Consider the following 11,650-nt stretch of genomic DNA (forward strand, 5'->3'; position numbering starts at 1 on the left):
CTTTGAGGAGCCACCCGCTTTACTCTGTTCTTTATCTCTGCCTGCTTTCGCGGAGGGATTGGGGGCTGGCGGGCTCCCAGCGGGGGGGACGCTGAACCCCCTGTCATTTGGTACAGGTGTTTGCTGGGGTTTGGAGGGGAGTCTCTGGGAGCGGGGAGACCAAACTCCCCCCTCAAATGTGAGCGGGCTCTTACTGGGTCACTCCCTTTGGCTTGGTGGAGAAGCCCAGCTGACCTAATTGCAGCAGCCCAGGCTGCTGCTGGTTCCAGCAACCTTTGCGGGATTTCCCCCTCCAGCCACCCCGTCTGCAGGGCCCCGATAACCATCCCGATTAGACCGGCTCCCAAGCAGCAGGGTGCAGGGAATGAATGCATCGCGCTTACTCCCCAGGGCCGTTTTGGCCCTTGCTGGCTGGAGGGGTGGGGGGACCGATGCAAGCTGCGTCTCCTCTGGGAAGGCATCAGCAGGGCTGATTATCCGAGCTGCTGGAGCTCAGCAGCAAGGCACTCGCGTGGATTAGGGCGACTGCGAGCAGGGTACTTGTCCTCCGCACCCCAGGGCAGCGCGGCGGGGATGCAGGCACGCGGTACGTGGGGCTCCAGCACGTCTCGGCACCGTGGAGCTGGTTTCGGTCCAGTTCAGGCGTCCCCCCGAATCCGACACCCGCCCGCTGTCCGAGCTGCAGGCCTCGGAGAGCTCCGTGGGTTCCTCGGGAACCCGCTGCCTGCGTCGCCCGTGCGTGGGGAGCAAGGGTGCTCGCTCCGGGATGTGCTGGGACCTGCGAGCCAGGGGCAGGAGCCGTGTGCAAGCAAGGCCCCCTGCCCAGCCCACCCCTCTCAGTACATCCAGCTGGTGTTGACCCAGCTCAGCGTGTAGGAGCTGCTGGCGTTGAGGAGTTCCCGGTGCAGGAACAGCTGCGGCTTCTGCAGGTCCTTGTAGCTGTGGAAGAGCCGGAAGCCCCTGGCCTCCAGCGCCTTCAGCAAGCTGTACCAGTGCCGGACCACGGCGGCGTGGCTCCCACTCACCTCGAACCCGGGCCAGTGGAGGTGGAGGGTGAGGATCAGCTGGTGCACGGCAGCCACGGTGCCGTCCAGGAGGATGCTCTCCAGGATCTTCCACTCCGCGCTGGCCAAGTCGGCCTCCAGCACGTCGATCTGCCCCAAGGAGAGAGGGGAAAGCAAACTCAGCTGCTCTCGTCAGCACCCGGGTGGGAGGCAGGGCATTGCCAGCAGGCACGGCCCCCCTGCTCGGGTCATGCACAGCTTCTAAGGGACAAGGATTTAGCAGGGCCGGAAGAAAAGGAGGCAGGGCTGCAGCGGCTTTGCTAGCAACATCCCGTGCATTTTGCCGGGCGTTATATCCTGCCGCAGCCGGGCATAGATGCCCCTTTTCTCCTCCATTCACCCGCTCACGTGGCCGCGATTCAGTGCGCATCCTTCCCTGCGGCCTGTCCTAGAGCGGTATTGTCCAAGAAGCCGGTTCTCAAAGCCCATTCAAGTACACCAGAGTTGGGTCAGCAGCCTCTCGGCAGCCCCAGCCCAGCTTCCCAGGCCCCGTTACCTGCCGGGCTGGGCGACTGCTGCATACCTGATCACGGGCTGACGAACACCACGGAAACTACAGGGGAGGCAAGCATGAAACAGCCGTGCGGGAGGCAGAGGGGGCTGCATTTTAGGAGTGCTGCATGCGTGAATAGGCTCTGCCCATGCTAAAAAAGTGCCTGGGCTGCGCTGCAAGAGGCAGGAGGCTTCACCACTCGAGACTGAAGGACGCTGCTCCAGCGCGACGCCAGCAGACTATGAGAGATCGGGAGAGCATGGCAGGACTGGGACTCTTTAAAGACCGAGGGGGGATTCGACAACTGTCTTCCAATACGAGAAGGGTCAGTAGAGAGGATGGTGATCGGTTGTGCTTTGCATCCCAGAGCCTAATCGATCAGGGAGCTGCAGGGCAGATATTCGAAACCCCCGTCTAACTCGGCGGGGGCTCAGCCTGGGAATGGTTTACCCAGCTGGGCCGGGCGGTCTCCGTCATTGGAGGTCTTTAGGGGCCGGTTAGACAAACATTTGCCGGAGCTGGTTCAGACAGGGCTGATCCTGCCTGGAGCAGGGGCCGGACTAGGTGACCTCTCCGGCCCTGTTTTCCCCCCGTCTCTGTGCAACACAAACTCCATGCACTGCACTTTGAGCCACAGCAGATTAGCAAAGACCTCTCTCAGATCCTCTCGCTCTCCCCTCTACTACGCGGACGTGGTCACGAGGGGGGGTCTCTGCAAGAGGGGAAGACAGACGCTGCTGCGTGCCGTTACCTTCTCGTGGCCCAGGCCTTCCATGATCCGACGCAGCCTCTTGGAAGCGCTCTTCTGCCTCCGCGACGAAGCCGACGGGGGTTGCTCGCGCCAGTCCAGCCACAGGCGGTGATGCTGGACACGTCCCTCCTGCCAGCGCTCCTCTGCGCGCCGGTCAGGGGCCAAGCCAAAGCTGTGCACTTGGCACCCCATTTCACTCATCCGCCGGGCAAACTCGGAGCCCCTTTTGACCATGCTGCCGGCGGGCAGAAAGGGAGAGAAGTGTTAGGAACACGAGCAGCGCCATGCCGGGGGGGCCAGCGGCTCGTCTCCCACGCTGGCTAGCCGTCCGTGCTTTGGAGGAGACACCCGCGTCTGGGGCACGTGTTGTGCAACCCGCCTGTGTCCCATCAGACACTCCCTGCCCTTGTAGGAGCTCCCCCCCGCCAGATGCAGACCCCAGACTCAGAGAGAAAGGCAAGCCGGGAACATCGGAGCCTGGGAGGCTCTTACCCAGGGCAGGGAGAGGGAGCCTCCTGCTAGGGGCAGGACACCTCCGTTGCAAAAGCCCCAGTGACGAGATCTCCCGGGTCCGCGGCAGCCCCTGGGGGCAGCTGCCGACGGATGCAAGAGCAGCCCCCGGCCCCTCTGCCGTTGCACCCCAGCCAGCCAACAAAGCCTGCCCGGAGGCACCGTCAGAGGGGCCGGGAGGTGGTGACAACGCCGTGACGAAGGCTGCCAGAAAGCACCGAGCCTGGGGCAGAACCGCCGGCTGCCTCTGAGGCGCAGAGCTGCAGGCAGGGAAGGGGTGGGATGCAGCACGAGGAAGCCTCCCCCAGCCCCACTTTCCTCCCTTCGCAGGACCCCCTCACCTGAAGGTGTACGCCAGGCACCTCTTCTGCTGTGGCTTCGGGGCCAGGCCGGGCAGGTGATCCAGGCACACTCGCCAGGGCCCCCAGGTGCTGTCCGCTAAGGCCTTGGGCCCTGCTTGGCTCAGAGCCCTGGAGCAAGGCAGCTGCGGGGGAGCAAGGGCAAAAGCAGCCCCCTGAGGCAGGATCGGGTCCAGCCCAGGAGGACGGAGGGCATCCCAGCCCCAGCCCCGCAGCGGTCACTCCACGTCCACGCCGCCCCCCGCCAGGAGAGCGCATCTCAGCTCGAGGCTTCCCCAGGCCCCCTCCCAGATGTTTCCTTCCACCCCTGCCTGGCCTCGCCGCGGCCCCCCGGGACCCAGCCGTAATTGCTGACCTGCCCCTCCCCGGCCTTCCCGCAGCTGCAGCAGGAAGCTCTGGGCTGCTTCCCGAGCGCTGCAGATGGCAGGGATAAGGCAGGGCCAGAGACCTTCCCATGCCCTCCTCGCCCCGGCGGGGCCCGGGGGCTGAGTGGCACTGCCCCCCTCCAAGCCCACCTATTCCCTCGGTCCTCCCCCTCTGCCAAGCATCACGGGGACCACGCAGGGGACACAGGGCTCTGCAGGACGCCAGCACGGGCCAGCCGGGATGGGAGCAGAGCACTTTGGAGGCAGGCGGGGGGCGGCGAGAGCCCCGGTGCCTGCCCCCCCGGGCAGCTGGCTGGTTTGGAGAGGGCCCACGGTGCCACGCGCCCAACCTGCGGGGTGCTGATGTAGGCAAGGAACCGCTCGGCCTCCCTCTGCAGGGACTCGCTGCCGTCGGCCCAGGGCTGCGGGACCACGTCCTGATGGGTTTGCTGAGGGTGGAGAGAAAACACGCTGCAGAACAGGAGAGCGGGGAAGCCGGCGAAACAAGCCGGCCGCGGCTCCTAGCCCCTTGCCGGACCCCGACAAGGCCCCAAAGGGCTGGGGAGTCCAGACCCAGCACCAGCAGCTTCCTGCCGAGCACTCGGATGGGGACTGTGCCGCAGGGAGACGGGAAGGGGACTGGTCTCCCCTGGCAGCCGGGGCTGGTCCTCCCAGCCAGGGCTGAGCAAGCCCCTTCTCTGCGGGGCCGGTGCACTGGGAAGAGCCCCACGGGTTTACCAGCCACGTGGGCACCACCACTCGCACACGCACTCTTCTCCCACCCCTTTCTCCAGCTCCAGGGAAAGAGGAGGAGGAGGTATTGCAACCTCTGCAAGGCCATGTCTGCAAGCCCCTGCCATCAGGGCTCCCTGGAGCTGGAGCTGGGGCTCCATAGCAGGCAGGCACCACCGACCGCTCCAGGGGTGGAAGCGAGGGGCAGTGACTTGCCCAAGGTCCCTTGGGCAGGCAGTGGCAGAGGCCAGAGCCGGACCACGAGAAGGAAACCCACCCCCGGCAATTCCCAGCCTGGCTGGAGAGGATGCCGTGCAGGAAACAAAGGCCTGCTTGCCCAGGTCAGAGGCACCGCAGCCTGCGGCGAAAGCCTGCGACAGCAGCAGGGCTGGGAGCAGCCGGCCCTGCCGTGTCAGTCTGAGCAGCAGAGCGCCTGGAAGCAGCCCAGAGCCTCCTGCCACACGTCCCAAAATGCTCCGGATGGGCAGGTCATTAATTACGGCCAGAGCAGGCCTCGAGCGCAAGGAGACAAACAGCCCCGCCGCCCTCACGGGCTCCGTGCGGCCTCCTCTCCCCCCCAGCCCCAGCCCCTCCTCTGGCAGCAGGGCCAGACCAAAGGCAGGAGGCTGCCGGGCAGGGTCTTCTGCAGACCTCCCCCCCCAGAGCTGCCTCACCCCACCTCAGCCACCAGCAAAGGTGCTTCTATGCCTCCCCTCACCGCAGACCCATTGCTCAGATGGGTAACTGAGTCTGAGGGATGCTCCCAAGCAAGGAGCGGCTGCTGCTAGCCTAGCACTAACCAGTGGGCCACCTTCCCTCTGGCCACAGGCAAGACAGCATGGGCACCTCTGCCCCAGGGCAAGCCTGGCACCGGGCATGCAGAAACCAGCGCCCTCCAGGACTCGCCCCGTTTGCACCCCGCTAACCAGGCTGGGCAAACTCTGGGGGAGCGGAGGGCTGGGCCAGATCCACTGACCCCGGCACGGCCAGCCCTTGCTCCGCAGGCCCCGGCAAGCAGGACAGGACACGGGTGGCTCCGGGGCTGGGTGGGGGCATCCTGTGATTCACCTGGCTCATCTCAGCAGACAAAGGGCCCAGGCAGCAGCTGCAGTGGCGATCAAAGTGTCGGTGGTGCACGGGCAGGCAAGTTTGGCCCGGCCCGACGGGCGAGAGCCGCACCAACACGCCCGCTGGAGCCCTGCCCTGCCCTGCCCTGGCAGCCGGGAGGTGGACAGAGCGCGGCTGCCTGCTGGAGCCGGCCCCGGCTGCCAAGAGGGCCGGGGGGGGGGGAGCTAATCTCTGCTCCGCTTAGGCAGAATTCCCAGGCACCGAGGTTTCTTCGCTGTGCCCCCCCCGCTGCGATAACAAATAATAATATAATCCCCTTAATCCCTTCCCCGAGGAGCCTGCACTCCGCACCGAGCCAGGAAGCGCGGCGCTTCTGCCGCTGCTGATAAACTCGCGCTGTTTGGACCCATGGAAAATGAACGCCTCGGGTTGCATTTTGCTCCCCCCGCTCCGAGACCCGGCTCCAGCCCGGGGGCCGCCTCGCCCTGGCACCCGGCTTGGCCCAGGCTGCTCGCAAGCCGACGCACCCATGGGACCCCGCGGGCACCTCCGCGGGTGACACAGGCTCTTCCCTGGCCCCGGCTGGATGCGTGCTGCCCCCGCCACCCCTCGCCCAGCCCCTTCTCTGGAGGAGCAGCTTATTAATTCAACCGAAAACCTCACGCAGAGCAGAGCTGTTCCCTTGCCCAGCGCAGACGGCAGGGACCCAGAGGCTGCCGCGGGCCTTGCCACAAGAAAACAACATGCCCCTCCGCTGCGGCTCAGCCCTTTATAGGAAACACCTGTTTCCCACCCCCAGCTGGGTCTCATCATAATCGAGCAGGCTGGCTCCTAGCTGGCGTCCACCCTGCTTCACCTGGGGTTCAGCCCCAGACTGATTGCTGTCTATGCAGGAAAGCTGCGGGCTTTCGGCGGGGCGAGCTGGGGCGGGGGTCCGCTCCCTCCCAACCGCGCCAGCACGGTGCCCTGGGGTCTTCCCTCGCTGCCCGGCGAGCAGAGGGGAATTCGCTGGTGGCTGAGCAAGGCCGCAGCCCCACGAGCCATGGCTGGGGCCGCAGGGGGATCCAGCCCTGGCCCCGACACAGCACGCGGGGGTCCTTGTACAGGCTGGGCTGGCACCGCGGCACCGGCTGCCATGGGCCAGGCTGCCTGGTCGGAGGGGAGCTGGGATGCCAGCCGCGCTGGGCTCCAGCTCCCAGCAGCAGGACTGGAAAACCGGGCGTCCCGGTGCTAACGCCTCTTCTCCCATCCCTGGACCCGCTCCAGAGCCCCGCGTCCCCCTGCGAGGGGCCTGGACTTTGGACGAAGCCACCGAGCGCCAGTTCAACGCAGGGCTTTGTCCACGCGGTGCTGGCTTCCCGCAAAATAAAAGAGCCAGCGCCCGAGCAGGGGCCTGGCTGTCTTTGTCCTCGAGGTGCCCGGTTCAAATCCAGCGGGAGGTGCCTGCGCCCGAGCGTCGCTGCCTGCTCTTTGCTGGCATGCAGCGAGTGCGCCAGGTCTCAGCCCAGCTCCTGGGGGGCCCAATTTTGCCACAGCCCACCTCTGCCCCCAGCCGGGCCAAGCGCCGCTGGGTCCCTGGGATGTTTGCTCAGCCTTGCCCCCACACTTGGCCCCCAGCCGATCGGGTCACTGCATCGCCCCACCTCTCCAGACCCCCTCCCTCCCAGCCCCTGAGTCATTTCCTCCTCTCCCTGTCTCCCTTCCAAGCCAGCCTGCCTGCAAGATTGAAAGACAAACACTGGGAAATGCTTCCCGCAGCCCCTGGGAGGGGCACCCCCCCTGCACGAGGCCGCTTGAAGGCCAGGCCTAGGGGCTGGATGGTGCTGAGGCTATGAGCAGGGCCCTGGGCATCGGGAAAGTCCACGTCTATTCCCAGCCTTGCTGCTGGCCTGCCGCGAGATGCAGGGCCTCGGCCTCGTCCCGCTCGGTGCCTCAGTTTCCCCATCTGAGAAACAGGAATGCCCTAGGGTGGGGGAGGGGCAGCCCTAGGGGTCAGTAGCGTGACCCTGCTCTCTACAGCCCTCCTGCCGGCCGTGCTCCCACCGAAACCTGCCAGACGTTGCTGCGCAAGACCAGGTCGTGGGGGCAGAAACCGAGTCCCTGAAGCAACGCGTGCCAGGCTCTGAGCCAAGGCGCCAGGCTCGGTGGCTGCAGGTCCGCCTCCTCAAATGGCCTCCCCTTCCTGGCTCGTGTGCACAGCGCTTGAGGCGAGTCGGTGCAAAGGATGCCAGCGCAGAACAACAGCTGCAATTTTCAGAGGTGCGGCTATTCATGTGAATGAGAACGGGGCACCCCAATCTCCTAGGCTGCTCTGAAAACCTCCACCAGCCTCTTCGCATCAGAGGTGTGGAGCAAGACAAGCCGGCTAAGGGGCACGGGCACCGCCGCCCTCTGCTAGCAGGGGTAAAACCGCTGGCCCATGCCAGAGACCCCCTACTGCTCCCTGCTCACCAAGTCTTGAATCACTGGGGCCCGCGGGAGCAGGATGAGGGGCATCGCATCCTCCACCGCTCCCCCCGAGCGCCCCGGCGTGGATCCCGGGGGGCTGGCCCGCGTTCGTGTGTGCAGCTCCTTGCCTGCACCGAAGGCCGACCCCTTGCGCAGCTTTAATCTCTCTGGTTTCGTTTAACAGTAATCTTCAACAAAAGCCTTCGACTGGCATCGGGTGCAGCGCAGGGGCCGTGGGGCGAGGCCGCAGAAACCCAGCCACCCCCTTTCTGCGGCTGTTGCTTCGGCACCAGTCTGAACCCGCGGGTAGCTCGCCCGACACTCTCCGCCCGCACCGCTACAGACACAGCCGGTGGGTTGACATGTCTGGATGATACAGGCAGACGGAGAAGCCGCACAACCACGCGAAAAGCTCCCCCCCCATGCAACAACGTCCCTGCTCCCTCCTCCACTCTGCCACGAATGGCCAAGTGTGCACGCGTGTGAGCGCGCGTGTCTCCGGGGCCCTTCAGAGCAGGGGCCTCTGGGAGGGACTGCATGGGTCTCCTCCATGGAGAACGGTGCGCGTGTGAGCGTGTGCATGTGCACATGTGAGAGGGAGATGGAGCTGTGTCTGCGGCGACAGAGGGGGCCGGGAATGTGTCCATGTACCAGGGTTTCTCGAACAAGGGGCTGTGACATTGCGGATGAGCATCACGGCGTAAGGGTGCGTGTGCGCGGCTGTGCGTGCGAAGCAGGCCTGTGCCACCCTCGTCCCCCCTCTGCATAACCTGCGGGAACCCTTTCTGAGCCCTTCTTCCCTTCCGGGAACTGGCGAGGTTTTCTTCTCAGCCTCCCGGATCTGTCTGCCCGGCTGGGATGCCTTGCAAAGCAGAGGGGCAGGAGGAGGAGAGGCAAATTCCTCCTGTGCTTTCCAGGGACTAGAAAAGTTTTAACCGTGGAAAACCTGCGGCCCCGACGCTTCCCTCCCCCGCCAACCTGAGCAGCCCCCTGGGTCCCCGTAGCCCAAGAGGAGGCCGAAAGGACAGCCCTTCCCTTCCCTTCCCCACCCAGCTAGGATCTCAGCACCGGGGCAGGGCGGGGGAGGCCAGCAGCCCTTCTGCATAAGAGCCTGGGGGCAAGCCACCCAGGAGCAAGGGGAAGGGGCAGCACCCAGGTGGGTCCTGGGGTGGGGGGCTCCAGGCTTACGGGCCGTGCAGGGCTCTCGTTCTCATCCTGGTAGCGCGGCGGGCAGGCAGGTGGGGCCGGCTTGGGGCCGGGATCAGGGCCAGGATCCAGCTCGGGGCCCCCGCGGATGGTGCGCACGGTGAAGGGCCCTGGGGTGCGGGCGCGGCCACGCAGCAAGACCCGCGCCAGGCTCAGCACCGCGCAGCACAGCACCAGCCCACGCAGCACCGCGCGCCCCATGCCAGCTGCACGCCCCGCCCCGCCCCGCCCTGCCCACGGGGAGCACGGGGGGGCTGCGACGGAGAACTTCCCCACTAGCAAAACACTGCGGGAAAGAGAAAGAGGTGCTGCAAGCTCTGTCCTGGGAGCATGGACGTGGGGCCGGACCCGCCTTGTCCCCTTCTCCCGGGTCCTCGGTGGACCAGTGGGCGCTGGGCGGTGTGGTGTCCCCTGTTCCACTGGCGATGTGTACAAGTGCACGCGCACCCCCTGAGCGTGGCAGTGCAACCCCTGCAAAAAGGTGCCACCGGCAGGCTGTCACTGCTTGCTCACCGCCTGCGCTGCCGGTGGCATCTGTGGGCAGTGCACGATTGCCAGCGGTGTCTGCGGGTGGTCGCCAACCACCGATCGGCGCTTGCCACCCCCCTGCCGCCGACAGCGAAGCTCCCCACTTACCGCCTCCGCCGCCTGCGGGAGCTCGCCGTGCCCCGCCAACCTCCGGGGGCACGCGGCGTTCACACTCCCCGACCTATGACCAGCACTCCCGTCCCTGATTTTTTCATGATTCGTCCCTCGAAATCCGCTTGCCCCTTTCCCTGCGGCTTCCCCGCCGGAGGGAGGCCAGCAAGACACGTTGGTGGGCTAGGCCCACAAGAGGAAAAGGTGATGAAGACACCTGCATCCCCGGTAGAGGAATCTGTGCTTGCTCCACCATGATCCTGCAAGCTCCCAGGGGCCTCAACCGGCGGCTCCTCCACGAAGCCGTCGCCATGGGCGTGAATCTGGCGTGGTTCAGGGACCCCTGACGCCTGCCCCTTCTGTGAGCAGGGGGAGACCCCCGTGCATGGCCAGGCTGCAGCCCCTGCGCCGCCTCCTCCAGAACGTCTTGCCGAGGTGCTGGTTGCTCGAGTCCCTGCATCTTTTTACTTCTGCACGCCCCGTCCATGGCCCTGCCAAGCCCCGGGACCTCCCGGGCAGCCTCCTCCTGGCCCTGGCCAAACGGGCCGTGGAAGGAGGCTCTGGCCAGGAGGGTCCCAGGGACTGCCGGGCCATTTTCCTTGCCCTCTCCATGCAGAGCATCACTGAGCAATGTCCGCTGGCCCCTTGGACTTGTTTGAGCACTGCCTGGGGTGCTCTGCTCGGCATCCCCCGTTGGTGCATTCGTTATAAACCTATGAACCTCGCTCCTGCCCCTGTTCAGTCCCTTATTTGTCCCATAAATTCAGTTGACACACACCCAATACCCCTCTCTATTAGCAGGGTGGTGGACATAGGGCGTGGGTTCCTCATCTGCATCACGCGGGCCTGCGGTGGGTGCTCAGTGCCCTGCCTCGGTGCGCTCATTTTGAACCCTTGGCCTCCACTTCCATCCATGTTTTCCCATCCCCAGCCATCACTGGATGAGCACTTAGCGGGCCCCCCACATCCAGGGGGGTTTCCACTTCACTTGGCAAGCATTGGTACAGTGCACATCGCATAGGCCTGGGGCCCGCCGTGGCAGAGCGCGGAGGTTGAAAGGGAGAGTCCTTTCCCCTTTCTGTACGCTCTGCCTCCCTCCACTGCAAGCTGTTTGGGGCAGGCAGCACCTCGTGCCGTGCGCTCGTACAGCTCCTAGCACAAGGGGCTGAATGCGGGCCGCAAAGCCGCGGAGAAGACGAATCACGGAGCTCCGGCTCTGGGTTTTCCTCGACATCATCTGCGGTGCGCTTCGCTGGTGGCCCGTGGATCCGAGTGCCCGGGAACCAGCGCTTGCCCCGGGAAGGCGAGCTTGACTTCGGAGTGAGCAGCAGCACCTGTATAATGAACGCTTGTTTTCTATCGCTATATAATGCCAACCCGCGCGTGAAGTGTGTGAGGGCACTTCCTACAAACACTGAATTCACTACAATCAACGCAAACACTTTGGCAACCAAACCCTTAACTTTTCTTTTTTTTTTTGAAGAACTTTCTTTTTTCAGCAAACAGTTACGATGCAGCGGGAACTGTGCTGATAGGAGAAGCTGGATTACTCTGATAAAAAAAATAACAATCAAACCAATCGGTAAGCTTTTGGGCCGCACGAACGGCACATGCAGTTTTGTAGATTTAATTGCGTCTTTAAAAAAAATCAAATCCATCACGCTGTGTTCCAAGAAAATCAGTTTAGTTGTTTCAAAGTTTGGACTGCTTAAAGTTAGAAAATTGTGCTGGGCGTCTTTGAAATGGGCTCTTTTGAACGCGCCCGAACGTTAAAGCACAATTTCCTTCCAACTCGACTTAAGTGTCCGATCTTAACGAGATCTTCACAACAAGCCCATTTTGAAGTTCCTGGTTTCATGATACCTGAAGGCAAAGGACCCACTGGCTTATTTTTGTTGGTTTTTTTACAACTCTAGTAACGAAAAGAAAAAAAACCAGAATCACCGGTCATTGAAAATTGGCCCCAGTCTGATAAAAGCAGGAATTTGGGGGCTCGCACCAGAGACACCTCCCGC

At 64.2% G+C, this 11,650-nt stretch overlaps 1 protein-coding gene across 1 annotated transcript; it reads right to left on the minus strand.

The window, feature by feature from the left end:
• Positions 1–472: 472 nt before the first annotated feature.
• Positions 473–9,197, minus strand: LOC109293936 (methyltransferase-like protein 24). The gene is made up of 5 exons (XM_019512087.1): positions 8,979–9,197; positions 3,893–3,991; positions 3,160–3,302; positions 2,309–2,543; positions 473–1,154 (listed from the first exon to the last, which is right to left on the minus strand). Exons 1-5 carry the CDS (start codon positions 9,195–9,197, stop codon positions 837–839), a joined length of 1,014 nt encoding a protein of 337 aa, XP_019367632.1. The 3' UTR covers positions 473–836.
• Positions 9,198–11,650: the final 2,453 nt, after the last annotated feature.

This window comes from Gavialis gangeticus, unplaced genomic scaffold (genome assembly GCF_001723915.1).
Source record: "Gavialis gangeticus isolate Ggan-Ray unplaced genomic scaffold, GavGan_comp1, whole genome shotgun sequence".
Classification (NCBI taxonomy): Eukaryota; Metazoa; Chordata; order Crocodylia; family Gavialidae; genus Gavialis; species Gavialis gangeticus.

What these genes read in the sequence shown, in the direction of transcription:
- LOC109293936 (XM_019512087.1), bottom strand. Translation starts at nt 9,197, where the DNA reads ATGGGGCGCGCGGTGCTGCGTGGGCTGGTGCTGTGCTGCGCGGTGCTG. An exon ending in CCTACATCAGCACCCCGCAG is followed by an intron (nt 3,303 to 3,892) that starts GTTGGGCGCGTG and finishes GCTCCCCCGCAG; the next exon opens with CTGCCTTGCTCCAGGGCTCT. An exon ending in TGCCTGGCGTACACCTTCAG is followed by an intron (nt 2,544 to 3,159) that starts GTGAGGGGGTCC and finishes GCCCGCCGGCAG; the next exon opens with CATGGTCAAAAGGGGCTCCG.